This window comes from Pongo pygmaeus, chromosome 3, assembly GCF_028885625.2.
Source record: "Pongo pygmaeus isolate AG05252 chromosome 3, NHGRI_mPonPyg2-v2.0_pri, whole genome shotgun sequence".
NCBI lineage: Eukaryota > Metazoa > Chordata > Mammalia > Primates > Hominidae > Pongo > Pongo pygmaeus.
The window spans coordinates 23,200,533-23,223,846 of NC_072376.2; the positions used below are offsets into that span (position 1 = coordinate 23,200,533).

The 23,314-nt window shown below is 39.6% G+C and overlaps 1 protein-coding gene across 2 annotated transcripts in view; it reads right to left on the reverse strand.

Moving 5' to 3' along the window:
* The window catches only part of PPARGC1A (PPARG coactivator 1 alpha), a 681,913-nt gene that overhangs the window by 287,093 nt on the left and 371,506 nt on the right, over positions 1–23,314 (reverse strand). The window contains exon 2 of one of the 2 annotated variants that reach the window (XM_054484915.2): positions 12,047–12,214. The exons of the other annotated variant lie outside the window; for it this stretch is intronic. Coding sequence (XP_054340890.1) covers positions 12,047–12,115 — 69 coding nt within the window. The 5' untranslated portion in view covers positions 12,116–12,214. The remainder of the gene's footprint in view (positions 1–12,046; positions 12,215–23,314) is intronic. 2 annotated transcript variants of the gene reach the window in all.

Below are 23,314 nucleotides of genomic sequence, written 5' to 3' on the forward strand. Positions count from 1 at the left end.
TTATTGGTAACATATATCTTCTGTTAATTGCTCATGGACCAAGCTCATTTTTTTCCTAGTGAAATGCGAGGTTATTTCTTATTTGTATAAGCTCTTCATTTATTAAAAACATCAAGCCTTTTGGCTAGATTTCTCAAAAACATTTTTTCCATTTTTTTTAATCTAATACAATTCTTAGAATTTATCTCTGAAACACAGAGAATTTTTACATTTTTACATCGTCAAAATTGTCACTGTTTTTTCATTTATGCTTAGAGACCTTCTCATCCCATGATCAGATAAATGTTACCCTATACTTTCTCCTCTTTAAAATATGTTTTGAATTTTTTGCATTTTACTCTTTTCCTCCTGAAATTTAATTTGTAGCATTTTCTCCCAGTCAATCAGGTAACTCAACACCACTGATTGCATACTTGTCAGTTTCTCAACTAATATGTAATGTAATTTTGAACACATTTTAAGCTCTTATATTTAATAGTCTGTTTCTTGGCTCTTTCAACCCCATTTGTCTGTTGATTCTTACTCCAGAATATCCTGTTTTAATTACCATTAACTTTATAGCACATTGCAATGTCTACTAGAGAAAAGCCTGCTTTACTGCTCTTCTTTTCCTAATTTGTTTAACTCTCTCATTATATTTATTATTCAAGATGAACTCTAGAATATTTGGTCAAGTTTCCAGAAAACTACAGAAGCAACATGATTTCGATTAGAATTGCATTAAATATGTAAATTCATTTGAGAAGAATTGAAGTGCTGAGAGGATTCATTCTTCCTTTTTAGGAAGACGACACCTATCTCCCTGTATCCAAGTCTACCTTATATCTATTCTGGGAGTTGTGCTGTTTTTCCAGTACAGAGTCTATATAATTACTCAATCAGTTTATTTCTGGATATTTTATGTGTTGGTACTATTTTGAATAATTTTTATCTTCATAGTTTCTAAATGATTATAACTATTATATCAAAAAGTTAGTTATTAATTTTTATATATTTATTTTATATTGAATCAACTAACTCAACTCATAATTTCTAATAATTTTTCAGCGTTTCTAAGAATCTATGCTTTACAATGTAAACAGTAATTTTACCTGGTAATATCATTTTTATCTCCTCTTTTCTATATCTTACTTTGAACCAGGTATTAGTAGGCTGTCATGAGTGAAACTGTAGACACCCTTGTCATGATCCTGGTTTTAAAGAAAGTACTTTCACAACGAGAATAATAATTGCTAATTTTTACTCAGTGCTTTCTGTATGCCAGTCACTTTGCCAAGGGATTTAACTATATTATTTCCTTCCATCTTCAATCACTTTAGGAGAAAGTTACTATTGTAATCCCATTTTAAAGACAATGAAACTGAGGGTTTATAGTAGAAATATATTCAAGGTTATCCAACTAGTCAGTGACAATGCAGGATTTCAACGCCACATTGATTTGACTCCAGAGCTCATGCTTGCCACACATTAGTATTTCAAGTAAGCATGATTTGTTGATAGGAGTTTTGAAGGAGGGCTTTGAGATTTTTTTCTTATCTCTTTTGGTGTTTGTTTGTTTGATTGAATATTTGCGCTGAGAAGATGGGAGAGAGAAGAGTAGGTTGCTTCTAGGCAGGCAGAACATAGACATGAAGAGAACATTGAGTACATTAATGATGCAAGAAAAGTGCAACAGAAAATGCTTCCTCATAGTTCTTCAAGTTATGTGTGGACACCAAAATCAATTACTAATGAAAAGAATACATTTCAAAGGCCAAAAAAACGCATCTAAGAGTTTTAGTATTATTACAAAACAAATAAAGCTATATCATGTAACCACTTGACCATTTCAGTTTCCAAAATTTCTCAAAAAGCATTTTGGTCTCATTAACTCAGATCTTTGATTCACTGAATAGTAAGGCAAAAGGTGGGGTTAAGGTGATTTGTGCTATTTAAGGCTCATCTTGGCAAGAAGCTGACTTGAGGGAGATGGTGTGCTTCCTTTTCCCGTGTGATAAAAGGAATCCAGCAATGCAAAAAATAAAGTCTTTTAAAGTGGTACACAAAATTATGTATTTCTGCAGCATATCCCAGGCTTACTGGCTATGTAACAGCCCTGCTGGACTCCCACCACTGCAAGAAGCTCGTGCCCAAAGCATGATCAGCATAGGAAACATGAAGATCTTACTTTTCCACCAAACAATTTCAATTGTTGGGGTTGGTAGGAGAAGTGCTTCCTTAAAAATCATTACATAAAAGTTTTCAGCTTTAAGTGCTAAAAGAGGTTTCAGCATTTAAAGTGCCACACTCTTTTATAGGAAGGGGACAATTGATTCACACTAATGAGGTGTTCATTTAAGAACACATTTTTTTTTTTTACAAGCTTTAAGAATACTTATCCTTGACCAGTGAACAGAGAGGTGGTTTGATCTGAGCAAACACACACAGGATCGTGTTTCTGACCTAGGTTTTAATCCTGGCCTTTTTGTGCAGGGCTTTTAACCTGTCAGCTCTGGGTCTATTCATTTGTCCATTGGTAATAATAACATTGCTACCATTTCCTTGATAAGGCTTCTATTAATTTGAAAAAGGGGTATACATGGAAAAGTGCTTTTGAAAACTGAAATACGCTTGATATGTGTAAGGAAAGATCCAACAGTTTCCAGGACACTCTCCCTAAAGTGTAGTCATATTTATTGCTCACCCGAACTCCTCTGAAAAAGACAGTCATCGGCAGTAATGGAGTTCTGCAGAGAGCCAGCCTGTTTCCATTTCAGTTCAAAGCCCTTGAGGCAGCAAACTTTCAATCCAGTCACTGCTCCTGAGTCCCAAGTAAATTGTCTGTTTCCCCAATATAAATGGTGAGCATTTAAACAGATCATATTCTTTTATCAGGCAGTGATAATCAAAATTTAAAGGCTAAAGGAAGGATGACCTATTTTACATGGACTTTATGAGAGGCTTTAGAGAGAGGTGCCACGTGATCCTAGGACGACTTGATAACGTCAGCTGTGGGTCACCACATGGCTCCTTTTCCCCTCAGTCCCTTTGGCCAGTCATTTCTTTTATACACTGTACAGTGGCTCTGTGTACTGGGGACTAGCTTAAATTGAGCTTGAGACAGGGGCCATGGAATGATTGAGTAGTGAATTAGATAGAAAATTGCGGCTTTCGCACCATAAGTGAGAGAATCGCTGCATTCAACCAGCTGCTATGACTTCAGGATTTCACACTTCTTTTGACTTTTTTTTCAAAAGGAAAACTTGATGTAAAACATATTTGTTTCTTTAGATATGCAAGAGCTGCCTGTTGCCCTCGACCTTTTAAAATCTTCCCTCCACATCTCAAATATTCCTTAGCCATCATCAGCATAAGTTGTGACCTATGAAAATCAATGTTCGAGAAAGAGTTGGAGGAGGGAAAAACCCACTCAAGGTTCATTGGGCCCCCATCAGAACAATCAGCCATGAATGTGGGATACAGGAGTACAGGAGGCTGAACATAAAAGGCAAAGATACCACAGAGAGAATTGATTTCTTATATTGGCTATTTGGGTTTTACACAAATTTGTACCAAGAGGTATATAAAATTGAGTCAAATTTGAAAACTGTAAAATCACTGGATTGGTTTATTTGCATTTGTTCATTCATGCATGAGCACAACTAGTTGTTCTAGAACAGGCAGATGAGGGCACTGGTTATATATGGCCACTTGATTTGAGCACACATGACTTGAGCCTGCTCTATGCCTGGAACTGTGCTAGGCCCTGAGAGAAATAAGTAAATGAGTAAGATTTAGATTCTGGCCTCCAGGGATTGATACATAGCTCTGATTCCAGACAGTAAGAAAACTACTAGAAGAGAACTATCAAATGCTTTGGCCGTCTCCCTAACTGAGCTATAGCTTTTTACGGTAGATATAAAGCCCCATGAGCATAGATTAGGCAAAGGATAAGGCGAACACCTCCGCAAGTCTCCCAAGTCCCCAGACAATCTGATGCCACCCAAATGGAAGGACCTCTCCCCAGTGCCTGTCACACCGCACAACACAACTAACCACTCAGCATTCTTCAAACATAACCACACATTTACTCTTCCAGGTCTGTTCACAAGCCTCCTTCTACTTAGAACACTTTTATACAATCTTTGCCAACCTAGAAACCTCTGATTATTTCCCCTGTGGCCCAACTCAGTGATCCTTAGGGTGAAAATGCTCAGTGAGACGTCATTCCAAGGTCTCTCCCAGCCTCTAAGTCAATGATATGTGAACCTAAGAAATACATAGAACAGTTCACCTCTGTTGAACCATGAAGCCATTCCTGATGCCCTGAGGCATAATTGGGCCTCTGACCTTCCATCCCACATGCTTCTTCTGCTACTACAGCACTAAATGCACTGAATTGTAAATAGTTGTTTGTTAGCCATTTACTAGTTTATCCTTCCAAGTAGAATGAGTACAACTCAAGGGCAGTGTCTGCATCTTATTTTATTTTTGTCCTGTCTAACAAATAGTCATGTGGCCACAGCTAAGTGTCAATCACTCTTCCAAGTGCATTGTGTGTGTTTCTTCATTTAGTCCTCACTACAGCCCTATGAGATAGATTACTATCATTATCCAGGTTTGCCCATGAGGGAGCTGAGACACAGCAAGTTTAAGTAACATGCTCATGGTCATACAGCTGATCAGTGGGTAACCAGCCTGGTTGTTAACCAGGCTCTTATCTGTTCCTTTATGCTGCCTTTTACCTATCTTTGTACCCTCAAGGCTTGGCTCAGAGGTCCAGTATGTGGAGCTCACTAAATGCAAATTAGCTGATTAAATGACCGAGCAGGTGATCAATCAGTACTGGTTAGTCCTGGCTAGACCCTCCTGCAAAGTTCTAGGCTATAGAAGTTAGGGATAATAAGCAGATTTGGAGAAGGTTCAGAAAAACTCAGAAAGATAGAAATGAAGAATTATACCTACGGATTTAGGTTGCTTAGCCTTGAAAGCAAAAGCTGCAGGCTGGTTTCATAATGATCATCAAGAAAGGAAGGCTGATTCGTGAAGACAGTGACTGAGCTGTTTTTCTCCACCTCCGGGGAGGAGAAAGGAGCAGAACTGTGCCTAAGCCTCAATGGGCAGAGTTTAAATCCACTACAAGGAAGAATTTCCCTGGCCTAAGTGTCATTTGTTAGACCTAGGAATGAGTTATAGAGAGAAGCTACATTAGGTTATCTGTCTTCAGCCTTTTGGACTTGCTTCTGCTCAGAGTGAGGAACATGTAGAATGAAAACAAACAATACAAGGTCTCTCCCAGCCTTATGAATCTGATACTTGAATCTAAGAAACACATCAAACATTTTGTCTTCCTTGATTCAACAAATGAAAAAAATGAATTGATGAATGAACATGTCCCACATTTAAAAGGCAATGACAAAAAATTACAACCAGCCATAAGAAAAGGGGTCTTCTTGGGAGATACTTTTGTGCTAGAGATGTAACAATAGAAGAAAAACATAACTTATTTCAGCTCTTCTATGGCGTCTAGGATCCAACTATCTCTCACTAGGTCCATCATCCTCTTGACATAAAATTAGAAAAGGTCAGTCTACATCCTCAGGTGCTGGTTTTTACCCATCATCACCATTTACTCACTTGATAGATGACAGTATCTTGATGCATATTTCTTTAAACATGAAGTAATCTCAAAATATGAACCACTATTTCATCAATGTCCAATCTAAAGCACTTTAAACATAAAGAAACAAATCCTTCCCTGAGAACAGGAAACAACATCAAACCTACTTATTTTTTTTTCCTACATGAAAACTGAAATGCGAAATAATAATGGAATTGAAAGAGAAGGAAGAGAGTACACAAATCTATCCATATTTGGTACATTTCAAGACCATAATTCTGCTTTATTTTCTATTAATGACAATAAAACCTTACACTTGTGGAATGCTTTACAGTAATAAAAGTTATTTAAAACAAACATTATTTCACTGAACTTGTACCTGAAAAGTAAGTATCTTCCTTTTCATCTTATAGAGGCAGAAACAGCTCAGAGAAATAAGGGGTTTGATTGAGGTCACACTGATAGGCCTTCAGCCAGGCCTTCTCGTTTCTAGATTGACCATTTCAGGTACACCTGTGTTGGGTGCCTGGTGAGCACCCAGTACACCTTACCATGTACTGCCTCTATTGAGAGCTGTGGAGTGGCCCTATAAAACCTTGAGAAATTCAGCTGGTCTAATAATCTTGGGAGACCTGGCATAAGAGAAACTGCTCTATCTGTTCTGAGTACAGAATACCCACTATCAGTGAGAGCCTGCATCCTAACTCAGGCTTTCCCTGCTTGCAAAATTATCTCCTCATGAAAAACCTGGCTCAGATGCCATCTACTCTGTGAAATTGTCCCTATTCCCCTTGCTCCAGGTAGAGGGACATAATCCTATAAGCTCTGGATCCAGGCTGCTTGGGTCTCAGTCTCATGTAATAATTAAGTGACCTTACCCTCTCTTAACCAGCCTCATCTACCAAATAGGAATACAACTAATATCCCCCTCATTCAGAGGTGGTAAGGAGTCAATTATTTTATATCAGAAAAATGCTTCCAACAGCTCTTGGCACAGAGTAAGCTCTGTGTTTGTTAACTATCATTGTTAACTGTTCCTGAAATTATTGTCATTGGTAACTATTCCTGAAATTATTACCTTCTCTGAGTCTTCACAGGGCTTTGTTTATCCTCCTGATGTATTACTCATATTTTTTATAACTCTTCTCCACGATTTGGTTAGTTATTATCCACCCCATCATCAGCCCAGAGACCTCAGTTTCTCTTCCGATCATCTCTTTTCAGATGGAGGCAGTGATACCCACTTATATAAGCTGGCTTGGCTCTGCAAGGTTTTTCTCCTCCTGCCTCTTTAGACTTATCTCCCACCATTCCTGCCTCACCCTGAATGGCTGGTGTCACATCCAACTGCATGCTCCTCAACACACACTTCAACACTGCTCTCTTTCCTGTGTCTGACATAGGCTCTCTTTTGCCTTGAATTGTCTTCCCAGTTCTTTGTCTGGCTTAACTCCTTTTCTTCATTTAAGAATTAGCTCCAGTATTGCCTCCTCCATGCAACTCCCAAGACAGATTGGAGGCCTACCTACAGTGCTCCCATGATACATGGAGCATTTTGTGGTTGTCCTATCATTATAATGACCTGCCGTGCTCTCCCACCATGACCTTGTGTTGCAGGGCAACATCTTCAGTCACTTTCTCATCTTCTTAAGTATGGATGTGCTTTGCACATGGGGGGTATTCAAAAAACATTGAATAGCTGATCTCATTAAGTAGGTAATAGATAGATAATGACACATATTGTGCATTTGATGGGTCACCAAGCAGTGCTTACTGATGTGTTCTTCTAAACACTTTCAAGAATGTCATTCATTTAATCTCCATGACAATCTTATAAAGTCGCTACTATAATTATCCCCATTTTACAGCTGAGAAAACTGAAGCAAAGTGAGATTTAAAAACTTTACCAATGTTACACAGTTAGGAATTAAGGACACCAAGGTTAGAACTCAGAAGTCTGATCAAGATCAACACGTTCTTGACACATATGCTATAATACCTGCTTAAAAAGGGGTATCATAATAGTAAAGATACCTAAACAGACACAGACAATATGTTCCAGTTCCAATTTTACAGAGGAGAAAGTTGCAGAAGGAAGTTTATGGAGAAGCAGTCCAGGGGAAAAATGGTAGAAAGCTGAACTGGAAGATGATAACACTTGCTCCTCACTAGCCAGCGCTGGAACTTGGGCCAATCTCTTATTCTCCCTCTTCATGTAAAATCGAGGGCTTAGGAACCTGTCTCTGCTTCCTTCCAGATCAAATATCCAATTTCACTTAGCTTTGGCAAACATTCATCCAGGGCTTATTGCGCACCAGGCTCCATGATATACCTTTATCCTTGAGGAATTCATCTTCTTGTGGGGAGACAGGCACAGATAGACAATATTTCTAGACCAGTTCAAAATGGCCACAGTGCAGTGACATGGGTTGTTTTAAAGGAAACTATCCCAACATGAATCATTATCCAGACATGAGTCCTTGGCCCCTCCATAATATCTTCAATCTAACAACTGGCCAAAACAATGACGTGTCATGAAGGATCCATCCCATCTTCCCTCCAAGTCCTCATGCAAGCATAATCACCTCAGTTTACAAGTGAAGAAGCCAGTGATCAGGCTAAGTTTGCCCATGGTCATACAGCTCCCTGGTGGCATAAGCCACTGCCATCTCTGTCCCTAAGTGCTCTCCCAGAGCTGAAGTGGGCTATGGAGGACAGGGGTATTAACTGTGCTACAGCTGCTGTTGGTTTTCCAGTATGGTTACATGCTTAAATGGATTTTCAGATTTACAGTTGATTCTAGAAATTGCATCTAGTTCATTTCCAACTCCATAAGTAAAAGCTGGTTCACTTAAGGCAAACAGCATCCAATTAAAATACATTCTGTAGAAGTGAGTGAGCAAGGCATTTTGCCCAACTCTTGACTTATTAAAAAAAGAAAATCCTTTCGGGGAAGTTTTCAAAGAGCAATCCCATCACATTATTGTGAGATGAAAGAGTTAAAGTATGAATGATAAAATATAATGTGAAAATGTACTCTGAGGCCAGGTGTGGTGGTTCACACCTGTAATCCCAGCATTTTGGGAGGCCGAGGCAAGAGGATCACTTGAGCCCAGGAGTTCAAGATTAGTCCAGGCAACATAGAGAGATCCCAATCTACAACAAATAAAAGATTTTAAAAATCAGTCAGATGTGAGGTGTACACCTGTAGTCCCAACTATTCAGGAGGCTGAAGTGGAAGGATCACTTGAGCCCAGGAGGTAGAGGCTGCAGTAAGCCATGATTGTGTCACTGCACTCCAGCCTGGGAGACAGAGGACAGAGGGAGATGCTGTCTAAAAAAAAAGAAAGAACAAGAAGGAAGAAGGAAGAAAGAAGAAGGAAAAAAGGAAGAAGAAGAAGAGGAGGAAACAAAGAAAATACACTCTGAGAAGCAGCCTTGTCATAAGGCAGGTACAGGTTTCAAGGTCAAGCCAAATGGGTCCATATCCCCATTGTGACCATGTGACTGTTGGCATGTTCCTTAACACCACTTTGCCTCCGTTTCCCTATTGGTACAAAATAAATAAATAATATCTGTCTGCCAGAGTACTTGTAAGAATTATAAGTTTAGTTTAGTGTCTGGCATAGAGTAAGGGTTAAAAAAAAACTATTAAAAAACATTTTATTAAAGTCTTAATGATTCAGAGATTGATTGTTTCATTAGAAGATCATCATGCTTTTTCCCTTTCTTCCTGCCTGCCCACATCACAGCTGCTTGTAAGTTATTATTCCATGAGATAAATAATGAGATAAAATTTAATTCAGATGGCATAGCAACAAAAGTGGGAATAGGATAGGCATTGGCGTCAAACAGGCATGAACTGAGACCCTGAATGGCTTTGGGCAGGTTATGTAACCTCTCTGAGCCTTGCTTTTTACATCTGTAAAATGGGGATAATCATATCTACCTTCTAGACTTCTTACAAGGATTGAAATATGTGTGTATGTGTGTTTGTTCACTCTCTCACACATATACAACTCTTAGCGCTATGGTGGGAAAATAGTAGGTAAGTAGAAAAGTACTGAATCAGTTCCAGTAAGAAATATAGTACTCAGCTAAACTAAAGCTTCAGCAGCCATCGCAATCCATTCTTAAATAATCTTTACTTCCCCAGCTACGTTACTACCATGGATGGCTAAAAGAAATCACCCTCACCACAAAGGCCTTGCATCTGGGGCCATCAGATTTAGTTTCCTCCCTTAGGGACAGCTTTGGTGTCAACTGAAGTAGGTGACTCCAGGCTTATGAGGACGCAGCCTAGCAATACAAATGAGTGGGGGCAGCAGGCAGACCTCCTGGGGATGTTCAAGAGGTGCAGAAGCAGATGATGCTGTAGCTGACACACTATGACATACTTTCCACACAATGCCTTGCAGTACCAAGAGTCAGTGAAACCAAATCAGAGACTAGGATGCCCTTTTTCTTTTCTTTTTTTTTTCTTTTTTTTCTTTTTTTTTTTTTTGAGACGGAGTCTTGCTCTATCACCCAGGCTGGAGTGCAGTGGCGCGATCTCGGCTCACTGCAAGCTCCGCCTCCCGGGTTCACGCCATTCTCAGGTCTCAGCCTCCCGAGTAGCTGGGACTACAGGCGCCTGCCGCCACACCCGGCTAATTTTCTTGTATTTTTGGTAAAGACGGGGTTTCACCGTGTTAGCCAAGATGGTCTCGATCTCCTGACCTCGTGATCTGCCCGCCTCGGCCTCCCAAAGTGCTGGGATTACAGGCGTGAGCCACCGTGCCCGGCCTAGGACGCCTTTTTTCTAACCACTACCTCCACTAGCTAGAAGGGGGAGCTCCAGCTATCACAATGGAAATGACAGGGGTGGATCAGCTGTACAGGATTACATCTTTGGAAGCAAACAGCACAGGCAATATTTTCATTAGAAGCCTTTTGGTAAATTAATAAGCTAAAGGGTCACGGGATGCTGACAGTGATATGACACATGCATTTTTACATAAACATTTGGACTTCATGTTTCTAGTTTAAATATTTTATCCACAGAGATGTCTGAGTCATCTCCTCACATTCTTCCTCCCTTCACTCTCCTTTGAAATAAAGACTATATAAGATGACAACTTTCCAAAGGAAAACATGCAAACGAAAGACAAAAATCCAAAAGTCACATTAACATACCATAAAATATTTGAATATCCGTTTGGACCCCTGGAGACCCACCACATGTCATCCTGAAAGTAGCATGCAGAGATTTATTTTGTATCCTTTTCTACTTCCTGAATAATGCTCCCACTCAAAGTGAAAGGATTCCAATTTCATGGCAGGCTAGAGGGTGTTTTTTCTGAAGCTCCTTACTTAACATCACATTGCATACAACAAAACATACCAGTCAATACTAGTATTACATTTCACTAAAATTTCTGTTGAAGAAGAAATCTTCAGAAAAGGCTCCCTCTTTTTATAAAAGAAAGAATTTTTTAAATTGACATTAAAAATCAACTCATTCTCAATTACCATTTTTATATGAAAGTTTCTGCTATAGACAAAATGGAAAATCAGAGTTTCACCTTATCCAACATCATCCCTAAGAAATGCTTCATACACAGAAGTGTTCTTTTCTCCATACGCCAGCAGCATTATTAAAAAAGAAACAGAAAAAAAGCTCTGGCATCAGTCTTCAATATTGCTGTCTAATTAAATGGCAATGGAGTGGATGCGTAAAAATATGCATTAAAGGTGTGTAATGTGTAATGTGAAGAAGAGTAATCAAAGCCATTCAACAGGATTTAGGAAGGGATTTCAGCTGGCAGCTTACGAGACAGGAGCATATAATTTTGCTAATTTGAAATAGGTATTGTAACGTACAAACATTACTGCTTTGCATATTTTAATGAAAACTGCCTCTACACCAAAATGAATCCTTTAGCTTGAACTCTCTGCATACCACAGAGCTTCTACCTATTATGAGTTCAGCATAAATAAGGAAGGCACGCAAGCCGCATTAAAAGAATGGTCACCTCATTAAAAATAGGTTAAAACTAAGCCCCTATTCCAAGCTACTATAACACCATAAAGTAAGTCTGATGACAGGTGTTGTATTAAATTTTTATATCGCAATGAACTTGTACTCACACAAACCAAATCTGCATGTTTCCCTTGATATACACCTGCAACTTGTTAATTCAAGAAACTTTATTAAGAAAGTATAAATTTAGCAACACCTATAGATTTGTAAAACCCTATTAGCTTGCTTGACAATCTAGAGTAAATGTATTTGGGGTCTTATTTGCATGGTTTGCAAAGACATGGACACTACTGATGACTTTTTTCAAAAGGACCTGCTTGCAGATACCACAGTTCCACAAATTGATGTACGCATATTACCTAGACTTGGAGCCAAAAGAGTTGAGAGAGATTTGGGTCCTGTGTGAAGTTGAGGACATCACTTACCTGCCAGCCTGCTTCTCGCTGAAGTACTTTTTTCCAGTCTTCTTCCAGCCTTGGGGAGGTCTCATCCATTGCTGATGCTGCTTGCACAAACTGGATTCGCCAGCGGCTGTTACTCTCTCTCCTTGCAAGCTTTTAGCAAAGCAGCAGCCAGGGCAGTCCAGGGGCAGACTGTCATGGAGAAAATGCCATGCCACAGGATGAGGGATCGGGCAGGAAGAACCCACCGGGGAACAAATATGGGACACATGGGGCTACCCAGACAGATGCCAACTGGCCAAGCTGAAGGCCAGCTCAGCCATCAAGCGTCCAGAGATTAGGAACAACCAAGCTCCAGGGCTGGTGGACAATGGGTCATTCTTATGCTTGTGGTGTAAAGGTCAGAAGAGGGAAGCGTGCCGGCTTGCTCTATGCTTGAGAAATATGCATTTCTATGTGTGCTCCCATCTTCTCCTTGCCCCAATACACACACACACACACACACACACACACACACACACACGTGCTCACACACACACCAGAATTTGCATTGTTCTGCCGGGTTGCATCAGTGGGCTGGTGTATCCTAGAAGAAATAAACTATTTTACATAGTAGCAACACATTTCATTTGAATACATCTCCCCCAAAAAGCAGCGTATGAATCACTCAGCAGCCAGTAAACATGAATAATAGCAAGCTCCTTTTGGGTGAAAATAGACTCATTCCCATAGTTGAATTCTGAGCATCTAGAATCCTTCCCCTTCCCCCATAAGATGTTCTGCAGGCAGGCATTTCAATCCCACCATGGGCCTCAACCCCTTTTCCAAATCAGTATACAAAATGATCAGAGGCTTCGGTTTGAATGAACTCCTCAAACTTTAGAACTCAAACCCAGTCAATGCTTCACTAGCACTTCACATGCAGAATGATGCTGTCTCCTGATACTAAGAATTGCCCTTCACCCCTAGAGATTCTTATCTAATTGGTCTAAACTAGGGCCCAAGACATTGGGAATTTTTTTAATGCTCTCCAGATGCACCCAGGATTAGAATCACAAAACTCGGTGCAGAGTATCATGTAAAATTTCTCTGATGTAATCACTCATCTGATACCTGAATCCCCATGACCCTGCCTATATCACTTAATACGGTAATTCACTACCTCCCAAGACAGTCCTGTTCCATGGCTGATAATTTTTGTCCCAAAATGAATTGATATCCTTCTCCCTGCAACTTCTACCTATGGATGTACTGCTTCTTAATTCCAGAAGGAATGAAACTAAAGCCTATTCTACAGAACAACACTTCAGAGATGCAAAGATAGGGGTGCCCCATGCTCCCAAACTTCTACTAAAGTGTCTAATTTCCAGATTAAATATTGTTAGGTTCTTCAGAAAATGTAAGATGGTTTCAGGTCACTTCTCCATTCCGGTTGCCAGCCTCGAAATGTATTCTACAAGTTCCCGTGCTCACAGAAGTGATCATAATATTCTTGCTATGATCTATTATTGCACACACAGCCAAATAATCACATGCCTTGTTTGAAAAATGGCCACAATATCAACCATAATCATCATAATAAGAGCAACTAACATTTACTGAGCATGGACCTAGGTGTCCAATGCTGTGCTGAGTGCTTTACTAACCTTGTCTAGCTTATCCTTTACAAACATTCTATGAAGTTATTATTATGCTCCTGATTTACAGATAAAGAATCCAAAAGAGATAAAGACATTTGCCTTGGTGATGAAGCCAAGAGTTAGTTCAGATATAACTCCAAGGTCTACTTGATGCTAGTTGATACTCTTTCACTGATGCAGTCTCAGATCCCACTGGCTGTTTTGACAATCATACCTCATTAATACAGCACCTTGGTCAATTATGACACTTAAGTTTGTTCTTATCTGAAGATTATATAGGAACATGCCTTGTAGCTGTAAACTGTCATACAAACCTAACTTGCCATTATTATCCTTTTAGTAATCACAAGACTATACCTTCCACCTCATCTCTAGTAAAACAGACACATGCAAAACCCTTTACTTGCCCAGTTCCTCCCTTTTACTGAGAATATACAGATGCTTCTCAGAGGTTCTTCTAAGGTGTAAGAGAGAAAGGCCAGAGGACCAAGGTTCCAGAAAATTTCCCCAGAGACTAGTCTCAATGGAAGCCTCACTTCCCCCATTGGTTCTTCCCCCATTTCCCTAAATCCTTATCAACAGCATCCCATAAGGACAACTGGGAGCAATTAGTTTTATCATTTGAATTGCACCATCTGCAATGTAGTTATATATGTTCTTATGGAAGGCAGCACACGAGTGGTTGGAAGCATAGCCTTTGAAGTCAGACTTAGATTTGATTATCAGCTCCATTATTTTCTAACTCTGTATCCCTAGGCAGGTTACTCGTCTTCTCTGAGACCTGGTGTCCATGTGTGTAAAGGGGAAGTATGCGTTATAGTCTCAGGCACATTATTGTCCACCAGTATCTAGTTCCCCTCTATTTCCAAGCCCACAGCAAGATAGCATTTCCCCAACTCCCTTAAAATCCAGCATAGCCACATGATCTTTTTTGTCCAAGGAAATGTAAGAGGATGGGTATTAATTCCCAGGGTGGGGGAGGCTTCAATAACAGACACTTGATCCTCAGCCCGCTCTTTCTCTATTGCGGTGATTGCAGATGCGTGTGTTGCTAAGCCGTGCCTTAACACAGAGGCAGACAGGAATGCCGAGCCTGTTCTCAAAGAGAACGGGTGCCTTGCACAGTCACCTGGACCAACAACAGGCATTATGTGAACAAGAAATAAGCTTCCAGTGTTGTTTGTTAAAACATAAGCTAGCCTATCCAGAGCAATACACTTTCCAATTCAGAGTTGTTCTGAAAATTAAATTTTAAAAATCTAGCTAGAACATAGATCCCAGGCATTGGGTAGTCCTGCAATATTATTTTAAATAGCTTCCATTACAGGCCTAGTCTCTTCTACCCAAACTCTCACACTTCACTATTCTCTCTTCCTTTTCCAGTCTAGATTTTTCCTGTTCATAAGATACTGGCATTAAGTGTCGCAGTTTCTAAAAATGATGCAGAAATATGAATTTTAAAAAGAAAGAGCAAAGCATTCAACAATGCAGTGTGCCTTCGTCTCAGAATCCAAACTCAGAATAGCATGACTTCCATGCTACCGATCACTTAGCAAGGAAGTTAATGAAAGCAAAGTGAAGCATCAAATAATAAACGTAGCTCTGTATGAATTAGATGCTGATAAAACAAAGTACGTGTGTCCAAATTGTAAACATAATGAGAACCTACATGAATACAGGAGCTTATTAAACAGCATAGCTTTTATTCACTGTTCTTAAATCAAGCACTAAAAAAAAAAAAGAATAGGTTTGTTTCTTCTTTGTTGGATGTTTTAATTAAATGAAGGAGAAACTATAAAAATAAACTTCAAGGAAAGTATGTATAATGACTCTGGCCAAACCATGACACTGACATTTCAGGAACTCTAAGTCTTTTATTTCAAGCTCTTGTGCTTCTTAACACCACACAAACTTGAGCTTGCTCAAGGACACCACTGGGAGATTCTTTTTTAAAAATGTTTTCAAATGCAAGTGCTAATAACTAAATGTATGTGGGAGTCCTAACCCCCATTACTTTAGAATGTGACCCTTATTTAGAAATAGGATCTTTTTTTTTTTTTTCTGAGACAGAGTCTCACTCTGTCGCCCAGGCTGGAGTGCAGTGGCGCGATCTTGGCTCACTGCAACCTGTGCCTCCCGGGTTCAAGCAATTCTCCTGCCTCAGCCTCCCGAGTAGCTGGGACTACAGGCACACACCACCATGCTGGCTAATTTTTGCATTTTTAGTACAGGCAGGGTTTCACCATGTTGCTCAGGCAGGTCTCGAACTCCTGACCTCAAGTGATCTGCCCGCCTCAGCCTCCCAAAGTGCTGAGATTGCAGATTGCAGGCACAATCCACCACACCCGGCCAGAGATAGAGCCTTTACAAAGGGAATAAAACTGAAATGAGGTCATTAGGGTGGGCTTTAATCCAATATGATTGATGTCCTTATATAAAGGGGAAAATTGGGTCACAGAGACAGATGTAGACAGGGAGAAGGCCATATGAGGGTAAGGACAGATTCAGGGTGATGCATCTACAAGCCATGGATTTCCAGCAACCACCAGAACCTAGGAGAGAGGCAGTGTCCTAGTTCACTTGTGCTTCTGTAACAGAATACCTCAGTCTTGCTAATTTACGAAGAACAGAAACTTATTTCTCGCCATTCTGGAGGCTGGGATATCCAAAACCAAGGCACCTGCAGGTCCAATTGTCTGGTTAGGGCTGCCTCTCTGGAGGGCAGGAATGCTGTGTCCTCACTTGGCAAAAGGGCAAGTGATTGAACTGTGTGAAGCCACTTCTATGAGGGACTTAATCACATTCACAAGGGAGGAGCCCTCATGGCAGCCTCATCACCTCTTAAAGGCCTCACCTCTTAGTACTATCATGTTAACCACAACTGAATTTTGGAAGGGATCTATTCAAACAATAGCAGGCATGATATGGTTTGGATTTGTGTCCCCACCCAAATCTCACTTGAATTGGAGGAGGGGCCTGGTAGGAGGTGATTGGATCATGGAGGTGGATTTTCCCCTTGCTGTTCTCAGGTTAGTGAGTTCTCATGAGATCTGATGGTTTAAAAGTGTGTGGCACTTCCCTCTTTGCTCTCTCTCTCTCTCTTCCACCACCATGCGAAGAAGGCGCTTGCTTCCCCTTGGCCTTCCACCATGATCATAAATTTCCTGGGGCCTCTTAGCAATGCTTCCTGTTCAGCCTGCACAACTGAGAGTCAATTAAACCTCTTTTCTTCATAAATTACCCAGTCTCAGTTAGTTCTTTATAGCAGTGTGAGAATGGACTAATACAAGGCATGAAATAGATTCTCTCTCAGATCCCTTGGAAGGAATCAACTCTGTCAACAAACCATGACCTTGGACTTCTAGCCTCTAGAACTGTGAGACAATACATTTCTGTTGTCAACACCATCCACTTTGTAGTACTTTGTTACCACAGCTCTAGCAAACTAAAACACTCTGAATTAAAAAATAAAATAAATTTTGAAATAAAGTAGAAGTCATGGCGAGAATGTAATATTTAAGTAGAGTAAACTAGGTACCTTACAAAAACTTTTACTCTACCATTTCTTGCCTCGGAATAAACAACACACTTTCAGTACGTCAGGAGTGGGGGCCTGCAGTCATGCCGTTAAGCTGCTGGTACCATATGAAATTTAATGTCAAATTGATGCCAGAAAGTAATGGAAAACCTTTTCCTTACCCACTGTTTTTCCCTCCAGATAAGCAGCATATTAAGAATATGCTGACTAATAAGAAATAGAGTTTTAGAATTTGTAACATTTTCCTTATGAAAAAGTTACATATATATGAAAAATCTATACCAAGTGCATCAGTCAGTCCTCCCTGATTTAAGATAAATTCCTTTAGCTGATAGAATAAAAACGGGTTAAGCCAGGCACAGTGACTCACTCCTATAATCCCAGTGCTTTGGGAGGCTGAGGTGGGAGGATTGCTTGAGCCTAAGAATTTGAGGTCACAGTAAGCTATGATGGTGCCACAGCGCTCCAGCCTGGGCGACAGAGTGAGACCCTGTCTCAACAATGGGGAAGGGGGAGAAGGTGGTTAAGACCTCATTGTAAGAATCAAGCAACTAAAAAATAGTTTTCCAGGTAAATTAAAACATGCATGCCACAATGCTAAATGCTGGTAAAAGATGGTACTTTACCCTGCTCTGTTAGATGCAAATATTCAATCTAGAGGAGAAAACAAAAAAGTTTGGGGTGCAGGGAGCAGGAGGATATTGAGAAAATTAAGTTCAGAGCCAAGGAGTCCCCAGGCATGGAAGAAATGGATGATCTTTCACCTACCCATGGGATTTTGTACACACTTGCATTTAACAGCTATGATAGAATTGTTATGAGTCCCTACTGCCCACGTTATACATTTCCACTTTAACTTCACCTCAATGAAATTTTCCTAGACGTGAATAGGGTATGTTTTCCCATAGATTTTACTTCTGTTTTTTGTTTTAGGTGGGTTTTTTTCTTATTAGATGCTAATAGCAAGGTATTTACCTTCGGAAATTCACTTCACCAACAAATTCTAATCATGTATCAAACCCACACTACTGGACATGGCTATATATTAACTCTATAATAAAACAAAGAGATCCAAAAAAATTTCTGTCGTAAGAGTGATAAATCAGAAAACTATGAATTCCAGCACTGTAGTCATTGTATTTCAGAAGGTGGGGAAATAGAGTACTGGCTTCCAGTTCACTATTGCCCTGGAACAGTGATGCTCACCATTCTCTCTGTAAAATACCTAACCTGAACTGCAGTGACATACATGGTTTTATGTCCAATTGAACACCTGTGGCTGGTGGAGTGAAGACTTTCTGGTCTACTTGTGTCTCTTGGCTCCCACGTACTGATTTGTAGGCTTACCAAGATTCATTCACATTTGTCCCAATTCTGTTATTGACAATTGTGCCTGTTAATATAATTACATAATTCAATTAGACAATTATATCTATAAAATATGAGTTTGGATAGAAAAAAGTTGCTGCTTTCATGAAACAAGTCAAATGATTTGGAAAGAAAAGTTGCTCTTCAAAAAGTTGTTACTGGAGGGCCGGGAATCCTAAAAACCTATACAGATTCTGTACTCAGGTTGTTGGACATTGTCTGTAAATTCTTGATTCACTTTAGAGAAACTAAAACTGAAATTTGTAGAGTTACTTTAAGGCTATGGCTTACATGGGAAAAACTTCAGAATTTCTCTTTGTGGATCCATATTTAGAGAAAAGGCCTTGGCTCCAGAGCAAAATAGTGGCAAATAAATGTGCATTTATATGTTTTAAGCAAAAGTCAAATGTTTTGTGTCTGCATATCATTTATGATTTCCCAATTTAACCAATTTATGTGATTAACCAGTGAACTACCATTTTCAGTTGTATGGAATAAGAAAGCTTCTATTACAAAAAAGAACATGATAAACCAGGAAGGACTTTTTCGTAACCTACACATAATGAACAGAGATAGAAAGCAAAAGACCCAAATATTCAAACCAAGAAACAGAATCCATTTCGACGCTTAAGTGTACTTATATCGCTTAAGTGAGAAATAACCTAGCTGTCACTACAAACATTAAATTTTGTATGAAACTGAGCCATGTAGATGCCAATTAATTACTGCATGGCATTACTATGTCTTTCTATAACTGTGTAATAATACCAACTGACTATGATCGGAAGGATTTAGTAGACATTTATTAATGGAAATCAGATGACTTCATCCACAGTGTCTAAATTATTTTGATATGTTTGTGCCCGAAGCAAAATAATGTAATAAAAAACAACATATAGATGAGAACTTCAATTTTTCTCTACATATGAATCTGTCACTGATTTGCAAAGAATCAAATATAAGTCCAACCAGGTGAAGACATTCAATACATCATCCTTCCCAATTCAGTATAAAACTAATATCGGCCTTTCCAGTATGTTTATATCCTGTTTCTGACTTTGTGATATGCTGGGCATCAAGAGAGCCCAGAGACACAGAGTATTGCCTTAGCAAATATTAATCCCAGCAGAGATAAATTACAGAATACTGTCTTTAAAGTTTCCTTTAAAGACTATCTTAAGTCATAAGCCCCCAGAAATAATCAATAAACTAATGAGTAGAGTGGGAATGCAGACCTAATGACTAGACTGAATGAAAAACAAAATGGCTATATGATATATTTAAGAGAAGCTGGAAACTTCTTCCCCTCATTCTCTCCCTCCTGCAAAAAAAAAAAAAAAAAAAAAAAAGGCCCCCAGCTGTCTAAAAATCCCACCTGCCATATCTTTTGATTTTAAAACCTTTTCTGTCGTTGTCTATGAAATTCAAACACTCCTAGGAGGGGTAGCCTGAAGCTTTATCTTCTGACATTGTGTTACAAGTTATTTTCCAGTTCAGCTTGGAGAGCAGGACTGTCTGCAGCCAGGCAAGGAGCGCGGATGGGATGAAAGGAGCCTTAAAAATAGCTAGATGAGAGGAGCTGGGGGATTGCTAAACTCCCCCAGGCACAAATTGATTTACAAAATATGAATTTAAAGGTTCTGGAAAATTGGGACTTTAGAAATGACCAAATTCTTTTGATTGCAGATTATTAGAAACTATCCAATTGGTTTATGTACTTGTAACATAACTAGGTTCTTGTGGCTGTTGTAAAATGTAAATTGGGGAGGGGATATGGGATGTTTCTTCCCTCTCCATTTACTCCTAATACCAACATCCTAATGTGAGGGGAACCTCAGATAGGGTTCAAGAATTTCAAAATGGGAGAGAATTAAGACGGCAATTTGGAAGGTGAGCTAAGGCTGCATTACGCAAAGAGGTACAGACCAGCATCACTTAGGAGCTTGTTAGAAAAGAACAATGAGAACACTTGGACACAGGAATGGGAACATCACACACAGGGGCCTGTTGTGGGGTGGGGGGAGGGGGGAGGGATAGCATTAGGAGATATACCTAATGTAAATGACAAGTTAATGGGTGCAGCACACCAACATGGCACATGTGTACATATGTAACAAACCTGCACGTTGTGCACATGTACCCTAAAACTTAAAGTAAAATTAAAATATACATACATATATATATATATATAAAGCAGAATCTCAGGCCCCACTCCAGACCTACAGTATTTTATTTTCATTTTAACAAGGCTGATTCATTAAGTTTAAGAAGCAATGCGCTAGGGACACTTACCTTGAAGGTCTATTTGCATATGAAGCTTTCTTTCTTTATTTTTAACCTAGAGCACAGGCTTAGGGTGGATTTGGAACAGAATGACTGATCAACATTATGGGGAAGAATTTAGCTCCCTACAAAGAAACTGCTTGTTATACCTCTGGAGAACTTTCTCAGGGATCTCATTTTTCAAAATTCTACAAGGATTTTTAGAGGCACGATCCAGTAGGTGCAAATGGCAGGACTCCAGCCCTTAAATCACCCAACACCTTCGACATACATGGCTATTCCACTTATTAGTTCAGAAAAACAGCTGATGACAAGTGCATGACGCCACCTCTGGACGTTCAGATGACTGATTTTGTATAAATCGATATTGAGTGCCACAACATGTCAGAAAATACCAAATGAGGAGAAAAGAATCAATAGATAACCTTGGAATTAAATGAGTGATGAATAATCTTTACCAACTAAAATAAATTAAACTATGAAAACCAGGTTAAAGCAATATCAAGGGTCTGGCATAAAACCACAAAAAAATATATAATTTACAGGTAAGGCCACTTGTGAGTAACATGGCTGTTCATTTTTTTTTTCCAGGAAAGCATTATGACAGGAACTGCAAAATAAGAGCTGAATTCATACTTCCTAGCTTCTGTCTAAACAGCCATAATTTTTTAAGGTTCTACAACAAATAAACTACAATTTACAAGTGCAGACCATGTATTAACCTAACATCCATAAAACTGAGCATGCATTTGCTTAACGCTTTCAGGGAGGAGGTGGTAAGAGTAGAAAGACAAATTCTATGATGTATTGAATTTACTTTTGAGAGGGTTTGGATCTGCATCTGCACCCAAATCTCATGTCGAATTGTAATCTCCACTGTTGGAGGTGGGGCCTGGTGGGAGGTGATTGGATCATGGAAGTGGTTTCTAATGGATTAGCACCATCCCCCTAGTGCTGTCTTGTAATAGAGTTCTCACAAGATCTGGTTGTTTAAAAGTATGTAGCACCTTCAACCCCTTTCTTCCTGCTCCAGCCATATGAAAAAGGTGCCTGCTTCTCCTGCGCCTTCTGCCATGATTGTAAGTTTCCTGAGGTCTCACCAGCCATGCTTCCTGTACAGTCTGCAGAACTGTGAGCCAACTAAACCTCTTTTCTGTATGAATAACCAAGTCTCAGGTATTTCTTTATAGCAATGCAAGAATGGACTAACATAACTTTATTTCAGATTTTAAGTGTGCCTATCAGAAATGTTCTCCGCATGAAGAAATAATAAATATTTGAAGTAACAGTTACCCTAATTACCCCGGTTTTATCATTACACATTTTACGCATGTAACAAAATACCACATGTACCCCATACATATGTAAAATTATAAGGTATCCATTTTTTAAGAAAAATGTAAATTTATAAACAAACCAAACTGGATTTCAGAATTCAAATTCAAATGTTTTTCCAAGGCTGAAACTGACATCATAGATACACCCAGTGCTGTAATAGAAATCAAGATAAATGTCTTTCTTCATGAGTAAACAGATGCAAAGTCATGCTTTTACATCATTTTTTTTTGTCCCAGAATACGTTCATGGGTTCAAAAAGCACAAATTAAATACCTACTGTGTGCTAAGAATGGTGCTAGGTACTAATGATTGAGAGATGAGAAAAACACATCCACGCCCTCATCGTCCTGTGAGAGGGAAAGACAGATAAGCAACCATTACAGCTGCAAGTAAGATCAGCTCTCTGGGCAGGAGAATATGGCTGCACGACCCCAGGGATCCATCCCAACCCAACCCCCTGCCCCAACATAGCTCAGCTCCAACAATCACCATTCTTGTCACAGTGCCCTTGGAGAAGAGCAGCATGGGGACCCTGTCCCACCTTTAGTGGGTGCCACTAAAACAAGAGTATCATGGTGGTATTTAAAATACAATAGTTTCTAAAATGTTTCACTTCAATACAGACCACAGGACAGGGAACAATTCATCGTACCCTTATCTACAGATTCCTTTCTTTTTTTTCAGGCTCATTTCCAAATCCAAATATCCATGGATACCTACACAACACTGATGTCCACACAGGCTAATAAACTCTCCTCATCTAGACTTCAGTCACTGATTTGTATGAACAGAGAAATGTGGGGACAAGAGTCCTTCTGATCTAATAGCTCCTGAGGCCATGTTTCTTCCAGGGTCCCCTTTGGAAGTAGGACAATCCCAGAGCAGCTGACATGTTAAATCTTTCCAAATTGCATTTAACAGCAAAAAGACGCAAAACTACATCTTCTTTTAGAAGGCTTACGGAGTGGGAGGGGATTGTATTTCTTGGACTTGGGCAGAAAAAGTGCTATCCGGGAACTTTTGATTTCCACCTCTTTGGAAGACATCCTCAAATACTTCCAGTTGAGGTTCCATCTTCCTGGCAGGGATTGTGGGCTGCTTTTATTTATAGAGGAATGGCAGGGA